Below are 13,707 nucleotides of genomic sequence, written 5' to 3' on the forward strand. Positions count from 1 at the left end.
GAAGCTAGAGAGTAAACTGGGGGAGAGGGGTTAATCAAAGGCAGATCATAAGAAGTTTTGTAGATCATAGTAAGGATTTCAGCTTTTATTTTAAGAATTACAAGCAGAGGGTTGACATGAACTAATTTCCATTAAAAATTTATCACTTTGACTAATGTGTTTAAAATAGACCACAGAGAGACAAGAACAGAAACAAAGAGACCAGTTTAGAAGGAACTGCAACAATCCAGGCAAGAGATGATAGCAGCTTAGTCCAAAGTAGTGGCAACAGAGGTGGTAAGAAGGGGTCAGATTCTGGATGTACTGTGAAGAATTGAAAGGATGTGCTGACAATTAGATGTAGGGGTGCAAGATAAAGAAAAGAATTAAGGTATACACCACATTTCTGGAACTGTCATTACTGAGATAGACTGCAGAAGGAAGTTTTATGAGGAATATTAAGTACTTAATTTTAGATTTTTAAGTTCTTCAAATGAAGAATTCATAATTCTTTTTAAAAAAAATATATTTTATTGATTTTTTACAGAGAGGAAGGGAGAGGGATAGAGTCAGAAACATCGATGAGAGAGAAACATCAATCAGCTGCCTCCTGCACACTCCCTACTGGGGATGTGCCCACAACCAAGGTACATGCCCTTGACAGGAATTGAACCTGGGACCCTTGAGTTCACAGGCTGACGCTCTATTCACTGAGCCAAACCGGTTTGGGCAAGAATTCATAATTCTTCATATTCAAGAATACATGAACATATTAAAATGCCATGTAATAATTGAAAACCGGTAGATTTAAACTATAATACTTTAAAAAATAGGTACATTTGGCAAATTGGCCAAACTAACTTATAGTCAGAAGAGACAGAAGCTAAACATAAAAAATTACAATATGAGGAATAAGGTATATAAAATATCTTCCTTCAGCCAGAAACTACTTTGTGGTTAAAGAACTGTCTTTTTTTTCTTTTTAAAGAAATATATTTTTATTGATTCAGAGAAGAAGGGAGGAGAAACATCAATGATGAGAGAGATTCAGTGACTGGCTCTCTCCTGCACGCCCTCTACTGGGGATCATGCCCACAACCCAGGCATGTGCCCTTGACTGGAATCGAACCCAGGACCCTTCAGTTCACAGTCTGACACTCTATCCACTGAACCAAACAGGCTAGGGCTAAAGAACTGTCTTAAAGAAAATTACTAATAAAGCAACTAAGTCATGGTCTTTGAGGAGGTAGTTGTACCACAGTGGCTGTGGCCCCACAGAAACTTGTTGCCTACAGACTTGGCAAAATCCTGGGCCACTGTTCAGCCTGGCGTGCCTACATTCTGTGAGTCACGTAGTTTCATGCACCGATGCACACACCTCAACTGAACACCTGACACTTGGGTGCTGCGCCTGACTGATGCTGTTGGCACAGCGCTGGAGCCACCTCTTTGATATCATCTTCTTTCTTCCTGTGCTGCTTGTGGCCATTTCTATCAGAGGCAACTGAAATTTTTCTATAAAAATAAATTTGGTTGCCCTAGCCAGTATGGCGCAGTTGGCTGAGCATTATCTTGTGCACCAAAAGGTCACTGGTTTGATCCCCAGTCAGGGCACATACCCAGGTTGTGGATACAATGCTCAGTTGGGCACATATGGGAGGAAACAGATTGATGTTTCTCTCTTTCCCCTCTCCCTTCCTCTCTTTCAAACCAATAAAGACATGCACCAAGAGGTTGCTGGTTTGATTCTCAGTCATGGCACATGCCCAGATTGTAGGCTCGATCCCGGTGAGGGGCGTGCAGAAGGCAGCTGATCAATGTTCCTCTCCCACATCCATGTTTCTCTTTCTTTCTTCCTCTCTCTAAAAAAATCTATTAAAAAATATTTTTTAAACCTTTGTTTCTCTTTCTGACTTGAACAAATTTTGTTTGGAAAGTGCACTGGGTCCTGGCCGGATGGCTCAGTTGGTTAAGTGTCGTTCTGTACACCAAAAAGTGGCAGGTTCGATTCCTGGTCAAGGCACATACCTGGGTTGCGGGTTTGACCCCTGGTTGGGGCACATATGGGAGGCAACCAGTTGCTGTTTCTCTCTGACATCGATGTTTCTCAGATCAATGTTTCTCCTCCCTAACCATCTCTCTCTAAAATAAATATCTTCAGGTGAGGATTAATAAAAAAGTGCATTAGAAGGGAAGGATGGCAGTCTATCACATTATTAACTGCTGATGGGTTTCCCAGCTTTTACAAGAAGATGAGCTGAATTTGTAAGACCTGGACTTTTTCTTTTAAAAAATAATTTATCCACTGGAGGAAAAAAGGCTAAAGAAAGCATGAAGGCAACAAATGTCACAGACTGGTGACATAGCGCAATTTACAATAGCTAAGAACTGGAGGGAGAGGAAGCAAGATGGCGGCGATATAGGCAGACGCGTCCCAGGTCTTGTCCCGGAGCAAACGGAGTAAGCAGCTGAAACTAATAACACCCACCCCGAATTGGCAAATTTACTCAGCTGGTGAGACGGCTTGCAGCCTGGAAGGGCAGACCTCCCCTGGAAAGGTTAAAAACCAGGGATCTGGGCAGGAAAGTTTGCCAGACCTGAGCCCAGAGGGTCGGAGGGAGACCGCATGGCAGACAGCCGCGTCTCTTGGGACAGACACAGACCCTGACCAGGGTAAGGAGTTCCGCGGGTTTGCTGGCGCCAGGAGATTTGAGATTTGGATTTTGTGATTGCGGAGAACTGAGACTAAAGGGGGCATCCTGAGGAACTGATCAGACCGTGCAGTGCCCATAAGAGAGGAGCGTTTCCCAGACCATGCAGTGCTGGTAAGAGGAGCGTTTCCCAGACCGATCCAAGCAACAGCAGCCCCCTGATCACCGCAGCCTCCTGATCACCACAGCCTCCTGATCACCACACCCTCTGTCTGTGGAACAGCAACTGTACGTGAAGCCTCCCCCCACCAGCCAGAAGAGCCAACACAGCTGTGAACAACACCCACCAGAGGAGCTGCTGCCAACTGGAAAGCAGCTGCTACCGCAACCGTCTGAGCAGCAACCACAACCCAAGGAGCCCCTGCCACCCAGGGAGCAGCCACTGAACACCTCAACACCTACATATGTCAGCGAGATCAAACATGGGTAGGCAAAGAAACACCCAAAGGAAAGAAAAGGAGGACTCGCCAGAAAAGCAGCTAAGTGAGACAGAGATATGCAACATGACGGAAAAAGAATTCAGAATAAGGTTCCTAGAGTACATGCACCACATGTTCAAGAAGCAAGAAGAAACAGATGAAAAACTCAACTACTTATGCAAGAAGCTAGAAGAAACAGATGAAAAAATCAACAACTTAAGTAAGTCCCAAGAAGAAATGAAGAGTGACATAGCTTCAATAAAAAACTCCATTGAAAGTATCAACAGTAGACTGGGAGAAGCGGAGGACCGAATTAGTGAATTAGAAGACAAGGAAGCAAAACACACTCAAACTGTACGGCAAATGGAGAAAAAAATTAAAAGACAGGAGGAGAGCCTAAGGGAGCTTTGGGACAACATGAAACGAAACAACATACGAATAATAGGGGTGCCAGAACAACAGAAAGATGAACATGGATTAGAAAACCTATTCGAAGAAATAATATCAGAAAACTTCCCTGAGGTGGGGAAGAAAAAAGTCACACAAGCCCAGAGAGTCCCAAACAAGGTGAACCCGAAAAGACCCACACCAAGACACATCATAATTACCATGGCAAATGTTCAGGATAAAGAGAGAATCTTACAGGCTGCAAGAGAGAGACGGAAAGTAACATACAAGGGATCTCCCATTAGATTATCAAATGATTTCTCAACAGAAACACATCAGGCCAGAAAAGAATGGACGGAAATCTACAAAGTGATGCAAAGCAAAGGACTGAATCCAAGAATACTCTATCCAGCAAGGCTATCATTCAAAATTGAAGGGGAAATAAGAAGCTTCACAGACAAAAAAGGGCTAAGGGAGTTTATCACCACCAAGCCAGCCATGCAAGAAATGCTAAAGGGACTGGTGTAAAAAGAAGAAATATCAAGCTCAGAAAGAAAACAGCCACACACACACACACAAAAAGAAATGGCTACAAACAAATACCTTTCAATAATAACTTTAAATGTAAATGGACTAAATGCTCCAACCAAAAGACATCGAGTGGCTGAATGGATAAAAAAACATGACCCATACATCTGCTGTCTACAAGAGACCCACCTCATTAGAAGGGACTCACACAGACTGAAAGTGAAGGGATGGAAAAATATCTTTCACGCAAATGGAAAGGAAAAGAAAGCTGGGGTAGCAATACTTATATCTGACAAAGTACATCTCAAAGTGAAGGCCATAACCAGAGATAAGGAAGGCCACTTCATAATACTAAAGGGATCAATACAACAAGAAGATATAACCCTGGTAAACATATATGCACCCAATGCAGGAGCACCCACATACATAAGAAAACTTCTGGAAGATATCAGGGGAGAGATCGACAACAATACAATCATAGTAGGGGACTTTAATACACCACTGACATCACTGGATAAATCCGCTAGACAAAAACTCAGCAAAGAAACAGCAATCCTAAATGACTCACTAGATCAGATGGACTTAATTGACATCTTCAGAACACTTCACCCCACAGCTGCGGAATATACATTCCTCTCAGGTGCTCATGGGACATATTCAAAAATAGACCACATATTGGGTCACAAGCAAAGTCTCCACAAATTCAAGAAGATTGAAATCATAAAAAGCTTCTTCACAGACCACGATGGCATAATGTTAGAAATAAACTACAATAAAAACAACCCAAAATACTCAAACACTTGGAAGCTGAATAGCATGTTATTAAATATTGATTGGGTTACCGATGACATCAAAGAAGAAATTAAAAACATCCTGGACACTAATGACAATGAAAACACAACAATCCAAAACCTCTGGGACACAATGAAAGCAGTCCTGAGAGGGAAGTTTATAGCTCTACAGGCCTATCTCAAAAAACAAGAAAAAATGGTAGTCAATCATCTAACTCTACAACTCAAAGAATTAGAAAGAGAGCAACAAGAACACCCCAGAGTGAGCAGAAGGAAGGAGATAATAAAGATTAGAGCAGAAATCAATGAAATAGAGACCAAAAAAACAATACAGAAAATCAATGAAACCAAGAGCTGGTTCTTTGAAAGGATAAACAAGATTGACAAACCCCTAGCCAGGCTCACCAAGAAGCAAAGAGAGAGGTCCCAAATAAACCAAATCAGAAATGATAGAGGCGAAATAACAACAGACCCCACAGAAATACAAATGATTGTTAAACAATACTACGAGCAACTCTACTCCAACAAACTGGACAACCTGGAGGAAATGGACAAATTCCTAGAAAAATACAACATTCCAAAACTCAATCAGGAAGAATCTAAAAACCTCAATAGGCCAATAACTATGGAAGAAATTGAAGCAGTCATCAGAAAGCTTCCAGCAAACAAAAGCCCAGGGCCAGACGGCTTCACAGGGGAGTTCTACCAAACATTCAAGGAAGAACTAAAACCTACCCTCCTCAGACTACTACAAAAAATTCAAGAGGAAGGAACGCTTCCAAGCTCATTCTATGAAGCCAGCATCACCCTAATACCAAAACCAGGTAAAGACATCACAATGAAAGAGAATTACAGGCCAATATCCCTCATGAACATAGATGCCAAAATCCTCAACAAAATCTTAGCAAATCGGATCCAGCAGTACATCAGAAGGATCATACACCATGACCAAGTAGGATTCATCCCAGAGATGCAAGGATGGTACAACATCCGTAAATCAATAAATGTGATACATCACATAAACAAATTGAAAGAAAAAAACCACATGGTCATATCAATTGATGCAGAAAAAGCATTCGACAAAATCCAACACCCATTTTTGATAAAAACTCTCAGAAAGGTGGGAATAGAAGGATCATACCTCAACATAATAAAAGCCATATATGACAGGCCCACTGCCAACATCATACTCAATGGACAAAAACTAACACCATTTCCCCTAAGAACAGGAACAAGACAGGGATGCCCACTCTCACCACTCCTGTTCAACATAGTACTGGAAGTATTAGCCATTGCAATTAGGCAAGAAGAAGGAATAAAAGGCATCCAAATTGGAAAAGAGGAAGTAAAACTGTCCTTATTTGCAGATGACATGATATTATACATACAAAACCCTAGAGACTCCATCAAAAAGCTACTAGACTTAATACATGAATTTGGCAATGTAGCAGGATACAAAATTAACCCCAAGAAATCTGAGGCATTTCTATACACCAACAGTGAACTTTCAGAAAGGGAGATCAGAAAAACAATCCCATTTACCATCGCACCAAAAAAATTAAGATACCTAGGAATAAACTTAACTAAAGAGGTTAAAGACCTCTACTCAGAAAACTACAGGACGTTGAAAAAAGAGATAGAGGAAGACATAAACAGATGGAAGAACATACCATGTTCTTGGATTGGTAGAATCAACATCATTAAAATGTCCATACTACCCAAAGCAATCTATACATTCAACGCACTTCCCATTAAAATACCAATGGCCTTCTTCAAAGATCTAGAACGAACTCTCCAAAAATTCATCTGGAATAAAAAAAGACCCCGAATAGCTGCAACGATCCTGAGAAAGAACAAAGTAGGTGGGATCTCAATGCCAGATATCAAGCTGTATTACAAAGCCACTGTTCTCAAAACTGCCTGGTACTGGCACAAGAACAGACATATAGATCAGTGGAATAGAATAGAGAGTCCAGAAATTAGCCCGAACCAATATGCTCAATTAATTTTTGACAAAGGAGGCATGAACATACAATGGAGCCAAGATAGTCTCTTCAATAAATGGTGTTGGGAAAATTGGACAGACATATGCAAGAAAATGAAACTAGACCACCAACTTACACCATACACAAGAATAAACTCAAAATGGATAAAGGACTTAAATGTACGACAGGAAACCATAAAAATTCTAGAAGAATACAAAGGCAACAAAATCTCAGACATATGCCAAAACAATTTCTTCACTGATACAGCTCCTAGGGCAGTTGAAACTAAAGAGAAACTGAACAAATGGGACTACATCAAAATAAAAAGCTTCTGCACAGCAAAAGAAACCATCAACAAAACAACAAGAAAACCCACCTCGTGGGAAAACATATTTGCCAACGTCATATCGGATAAGGGCTTAATCTCCAAAATTTATAGGGAACTCTTACAACTTAACAAAAAGAAGATAAACAATCCAATCAAAAAATGGGCAAAGGATCTAAATAGACACCTTTCAAAAGAGGACATTCAGAAAGCCAAGAGACATATGAAAACATGCTCAAAGTCACTAATCATCCGAGAGATGCAAATCAAAACAACAATGAGGTACCATCTCACACCTGTCAGAATGGCCATCATCAACAAATCAACAAACGACAAGTGCTGGAGAGGATGTGGAGAAAAAGGAACACTTGTGCACTGCTGGTGGGAATGCAGACTGGTGCAGCCACTATGGAAGGCAGTATGGAGGTTCCTCAAAAAATTGGAAATGGAACTCCCATTTGACCCTGTGATCCCACTACTAGGAATATATCCCAAGAAACCAGAAACACCTATCAGAAAGGATATATGCACCCAGATGTTCATAGCAGCACAATTCACCATAGCTAAGATCTGGAAACAGCCTAAGTGCCCATCAGTAGATGAATGGATTAGAAAACTGTGGTACATCTACACGATGGAATACTATGCTGCTGTTAAAAAGAAGGAACTCCTACCATTTGCAACATCATGGATGGAACTGGAGAGCATTATGCTAAGTGAAACAAGCCAGTCAATGAAGGAAAAATACCACATGATCTCACTCATTCATGGATAATAAAGACCATTACAAACTTTTGAACAATAATAGATACAGAGGCAGAGCTGCCTCAAACTGATTGTCAAACTGCAGTGGGAAGGCCAGAGAGAGTTGGGGGGCAGGAGGGAGGGGAGTAAGAGATCAACCGAAGGACTTGTATGCATGCATATAAGCATAACTAATGGACATAAGACACTGGGGGGTAAGGGAGGGTAGTGGTTTGTCAAGGGCGGGGGGGGGAAAAAGGATACTTATGTAATACCCTTTGTAATACTTTAAGAGGAAAATAAAAAAAAAAAAAAAAATAAAAAAAAAATAAAAATAAAAAAAAAAAAAAAAAAAAAAAAAAAAGAACTGGAAACAGCCCAGGTGCTCATCAGTAGATGAATGAATAAAAAAGCTGTGGTACATTTACACCATAGAATACTGTGCAGCAGTAAAAAAAAAAAAAAAAAAAAATCTCTTACCCTTTGAGGCCGCATAAAGAGATCTGGAGAGTATTATGCTAAGCAAAATAAGCCAGTCAAAGAAAGACAAATATCACATGATCTCACTCATATGTGGAATCTAATGAACAAAACAGACTGATGAACAAAATAGATCCAGAGATATAGAAGCAGAAAACAGATTGATGGATCTCAGAGGGAAGGCGGGGTAGGGGAGTTGATGGGGAGAGATTAACCAAAGAACTTATATGCATAACCAATGGACACAGACAATAGTGTGGTAAAGGCCTGGGGTGTGGGGGGTGTGGAGTGGAGGGCGTTAATGGGGGAAAAAAAGGGGACATCTGTAATATTTTCAACAATAAATTTTTAAAAGTTAAAAAAAGTCACAGACTAGTAATACAAAACTACCATCTTTAGTGTCCACGTTTCACATGGTTATTCAAAATTCTAGTAAAAAATACTAGAATGTTCTAGCTGAGAGACCTCAGTGAACACTACATTTTGAGCAAACCAAGAAAAACAGACAAATATGGAAGCCAAAGAATGGAGAGCCAATATATGGGTATTGAGTATTTCTAAAAAAAAAAATCCAGAATAAAAGAAAAGTAGTATTTAGAGAATAGTTTCCTTGAACTGAAGAAAACTCCAAATCTTCAGATGAAAAAGCTTCATCATGTTAAAAGCAAAATTAACAAAAAGTGTCTATATCTAGATGTAAACTAGTGAAAAATGCTAATTTCCAATAAATAAGGAAGATTTTCAGGAAGAAAAAGATTATCCAGAAAATCAGGTTTCTCCCAAGTTACATATAGTAACAAGATACAATGAAACAGCCCAGTCTACGTGGCTCAGTGGTTGAGCATCGACCTATGAACCAGGAGGTCACAGTTCAATTTCCAGTCAGGGCATATGCCTAGTTTTCGGGCTCGATCCCAAGTAGGGGATGTGTGCAGGAGGCAGCCGATCAATGACTCGCTCCCATCATTGATGTTTTTATCTCTCCCTCTCCCTTCTTTTCTGAAATCAATTAAAAAAATTTAAAAAGATACAATGAAAGTTTGCATAATATGTTAAAGGATATATGTGACTGAATAATCCTGTATTAAGTCATGTATTAAAGTCACAAAATTAATTCTCACTAATACAGGCGCTGTGAAGAATTCTACTCTCTCTGAAAAATTGTATTCAGATATGTACTACCAATAATTGGAAAATTAATCAAAGCAGAACCTTCTGATGTGATACAATGAGCATAGAAATTAATTAAATTTAAAAAGTAAATTTGAGTGACTAATGTAAATATGGTTAAAAAGCATTGCAGAAGTTAAAAATAATTCAAATTTTGATCTATTTTATAAAAACCCATTTTTTAAAAAATATATTTTATTGATTTTTTACAGAGAGGAAGGGAGAGAGATAGAGAGCTAGAAACATCGATGAGAGAGAAACATCAATCACCTGCCTCCTGCACGCCCCCCACCGGGGATGTGCCCGCAATCAAGGTACATGCCCTTGACCGGAATCGAACCTGGGACCCCTAAGTCCGCAGGCCGACGCTCTATCCGCTGGGCCAAACCGGTTAGGGCTAAAAACCCATTTTTAATAAAATCAATTTGGTTCAATAAAATAAGCAATAGCAAGTTTTTTCAGGATAAAAAGAACAAGTATTCCCAGATAACTTGATATTCCACACAGCCCTAGCTGGTTGGCTCAGTAGATAGAGTGTCAGCCTGCGGAGTGAAAGGCCCCAGGTTCAGATGAAAAAGCTTCATCATGTTAAAAGCAAAATTAACAAAAAGTGTCTATATCTAGATGTAAACTAGTGAAAAATGTTAATTTCCAATAAATAAGGAAGATTTTCAGGAAGAAAAAGATTATCCAGGACATATGCCCTGGGTGTGGGCTCGATCCCCAGCAGGGGACTTGCAGGAGGCAGCCAATCAATGATTTTTCTCTCATCATTGATGTTTCTATCTCTCTTTCCCTCTCCCTTCCTCTCTGAAATCAATAAAAATATATGAAAAACAAACAAAAAAAGCACACACACAGTAGATCAAAATGAACTGTTGTCACTAAAGCATATGGCAAAATATTTAAGTACTTTTTAGTTCTCACCCCACCAAGCATTTTTACAGGAAATAGTAACACTAAAAAAAGATGTTTGTATTTCTGTTTTCCCATGACATGGGAAGGAAAATGTGGTAAGAATTAAAACCTTCAGAAGAGTTTCAATCCCTTGCCATTAAAATTAACCCTTTGCACTCCGAACCATTCTGGACATTGGCTACCAGCTACTCGACGCTACTTTGCGGCGGAAACGTGCATTTACAGACCCTCGTATTATTTAGTACTAGAGGCCTGGTGCACAAAAATTTGTGCACTCGGGGGGGGGGAAGGGGGGGTCCCTCAGCCCGTCCTGTGCCCTCTCGCAGTCTGGGACCCCTCGGGAGATAACGACCTGCTGGCTTAGGCCTGCCCCCGGGTGGCAGAGGGCAGGCCCAATCCCTAGGTGCAGCCCCTGGTCATGCTCAGGGTAGGGCCGATTGGGAGTTGGGGCATCTCCCCCTGTCACACTCAAGGCAGGGTTGATGGGGAGGTTGCGGTGCCACCCACTGTCACGCACAGAGCAGGGCCAATCAGGGGGTTGGGGCGCTGCCCCCTGTCACGCACAGAGCAGGGCCCATCAGGGGGGTTGGGGCTCCGTACCCTGTCACGCACAGAGCAGGGCCCATCAGGGGGTTGGGGAGCTCCCCCCTGTCATGCACAGAGCAGGGCCCATTAGGAGGTTGGGGAGCTCCCCCCTGTCATGCACAGAGTAGGGCCGATAGGGGAGTTAGGGCACTGCCCCTGTCACACACAGAGCCGCAGGGCGATCAGGGGGTTTGGGCACTGCCCCCTGTCACGCTGACCTGGTGCCAGGAGGCCTCCCGGCTCCGCTGATCCCGGTGCTGGGAGGCATATTACCCTTTTACTATATAGGATAGAGGCCTGGGGGCCGGCTGGTTTGCCCTGAAGGGTGTCCTGGATCAGGGTGGGGGTCCCCACTGGGGTGCCTGGCCAGTCTGGGTGAGGGGCTGAGGGCTGCCTTCAGGCTGGCGATTGACCGAATCTCCCAACCGCTCCTTTTTTTTCTTTTTTTTTATTCTGGGCCAGCTTTAGCTCTGGCTCTAGCTCTGAGGCCTCCGCTGCTGGTTTGTTTGCTGTTCTATAATCGAAATAATGTATAACTTCAGCTCTGAGATCCCGGCTGGCTATATTTGTTACAAAGTTTCAAACTGTCTGCTGAGAGTTGGAGTCTGCAGTCCCTGCAGCAAGCAAGCCTCATGTTCGCTTCCAGCTGCCTGGCTGCCGGCCGCCATCTTGGCTGACAGTTAATTTGCATAAGGATACGCTGATTAGCCAATGGGAAGGGTAGCGGTCGTACGCCAATTACCATGTTTCTCTTTTATTAGTGTAGATAATTTTGGAACCAAGTAACGTATTATAATGATATTGGACTTATATGAATTGGGTGACATCGAGGAATGTATATTTGCAAAAAAAACAATATTTTATTGTTTATAATTTTGTACAGTATGATAAGTTTTGTAACACTCCCCAATATGCATTGCAGGCTGATTAGTGCATGTTTGACAGTAATAAGTGGTTTGACGCCTGCCACCAGGTGTTTTCCTGTTAGAACACACAATGCAGTCCCGTTTTCTTTGTCCCACATCGGGAATATGTAGTTTATTGTTTAATCCGACACAAAACCCGCTGACATTTCTTGTATATATCTTAGTAATTTTATGATATTTTGATTTAATTTCTTGTGCCATTTCAAGATAAAACTTCAGGGAAACATGCGTGTCTCAAAAAGTTGCGTTGAAATAACTCAATTCCCCGTAATCACTAATAAACTGCAACGTCCCCTGAGAGGGTACATCTGAGTGATATGCTAGAATTCCGATATCCCCTGAGAGGGGACAGCGGAGTGCAAAGGGTTAAAAGGAGCCCTAGCCAGTTTTGCTCAATGGATAGAGCATTGGCTTGAGGACTAAAGGATTCCAGGTTCGATTCTGGTCAAGGGCACATGCCTGGGTTGCAGGCTCGATCCTTAGTAGGGGGCATGCAGGAGGCAGCTGATCAATGATTCTCTCCCATCATTGATATTTCTATCTCTCTCTCCCTCTCCCTTCTTCTCTGAAATCAATAAAAATATATTTAAAAAAAAGAATTAAAAGGAAAAACAGATTTCTTGGAGACTACTTACGCTTTACAGATAATGGAGTGTTGAACCTCAAACTCCACATTAGTAATAACAGGGCAAGTGTATACTCTAGTGGCTGAAATATCTGGTGAATTTTCTTCTCCAGGAACAGGTTCAGTCTTCCAAGTTTTATTTAATTTTTCCATATCCTCTTTTAGCTGGTCTAAGCACTGACTTAGAAATTCATGAGCATCCTAAGAAGGTATAACATCTTTAATCAGATCAAAACATATTTTATTACAATAATAGCTTATCAACATTATAATTTATAAAACTAAGCACTTGGAAGTCAATAACACTATATTAAAAAGTAATATAGAGATTTACTCTAATGATTTACTCTACATATTTTCTGAATAAGAACAAATGATGAATTATATATTCTTTACTATCAGTGAGATTAGCAAGAATAATGGAATCACTTCTTCATTTTTTTAAAAAAAGGTAATTAAAAAAAAAAGCCTTTGTAGGTAAAATACCCCAAGTTCCTTCACTGACAGAACACATCTGTATTATTAAATAATAAACCACAGAAGAGTCACATTGAACCTTACCAGAAGTTCTTAGGTTCTCCAACCTGTGATGAACACAACATACATATATAAATCTCACTTTAAAGTAAAAATCAGGTAACACACTAAGATCATTTCAATTTCCACTACCTCTAAAGTGGCTAAAAACAACTGGTACTCACATTCTGCATATAACCAGAGAATCTCTCTGCTGTAGCAGAAATGGCATTTTTAACCTTCTTGAGTAAATCCTTTTTGGTCTCTGAATTACAGGTATCTTTTTTTACAAGCAAGTGTGCAAAGCGTCTGGTAAAACAAAAGAAACTAGTTTAGCATGTTTTACAAAACACTGAATGGTATGATATTTTAAAGACTATTAACATAGCACATAGAATTTTAAGTGTCTAAAACTTCATTATTCTATAATCAATAAGGTAAAAGTTTACTCAGTAAGTACATAACAGTTACCTGATAAGTGCATTGTGTGGAATTTTCTTCCATGGGATACCTTGCTTAAGCAGGTCATTTGCAAATGACTGGAGTGAAAATAGGGACTGTAAAATAGCATTCATATAGCAAGTATTTCCCAAGTTGGAGAAGCTGAAAAGTAAAGAA

General features: G+C 40.7%; 1 protein-coding gene across 3 annotated transcripts in view; it reads right to left on the minus strand.

Annotated features, from left to right (window-relative positions):
• Positions 1 to 13,707, minus strand: part of USP37 (ubiquitin specific peptidase 37) — an 83,703-nt gene that overhangs the window by 33,180 nt on the left and 36,816 nt on the right. For all 3 annotated transcript variants that reach the window (XM_070422132.1, XM_070422133.1, XM_070422131.1), the window contains exons 11-13: positions 13,561 to 13,692; positions 13,275 to 13,398; positions 12,584 to 12,774 (exon numbers count right to left, since the gene is read on the minus strand). In XM_070422132.1, the coding sequence (XP_070278233.1) occupies positions 12,584 to 12,774; positions 13,275 to 13,398; positions 13,561 to 13,692 (447 nt within the window). The remainder of the gene's footprint in view (positions 1 to 12,583; positions 12,775 to 13,274; positions 13,399 to 13,560; positions 13,693 to 13,707) is intronic.

This window comes from Myotis yumanensis, unplaced genomic scaffold (genome assembly GCF_028538775.1).
Source record: "Myotis yumanensis isolate MYYU_CA2020_CCGP unplaced genomic scaffold, mMyoYum1.0.hap1 SCAF_8, whole genome shotgun sequence".
NCBI classification, from domain to species: Eukaryota; Metazoa; Chordata; class Mammalia; order Chiroptera; family Vespertilionidae; genus Myotis; species Myotis yumanensis.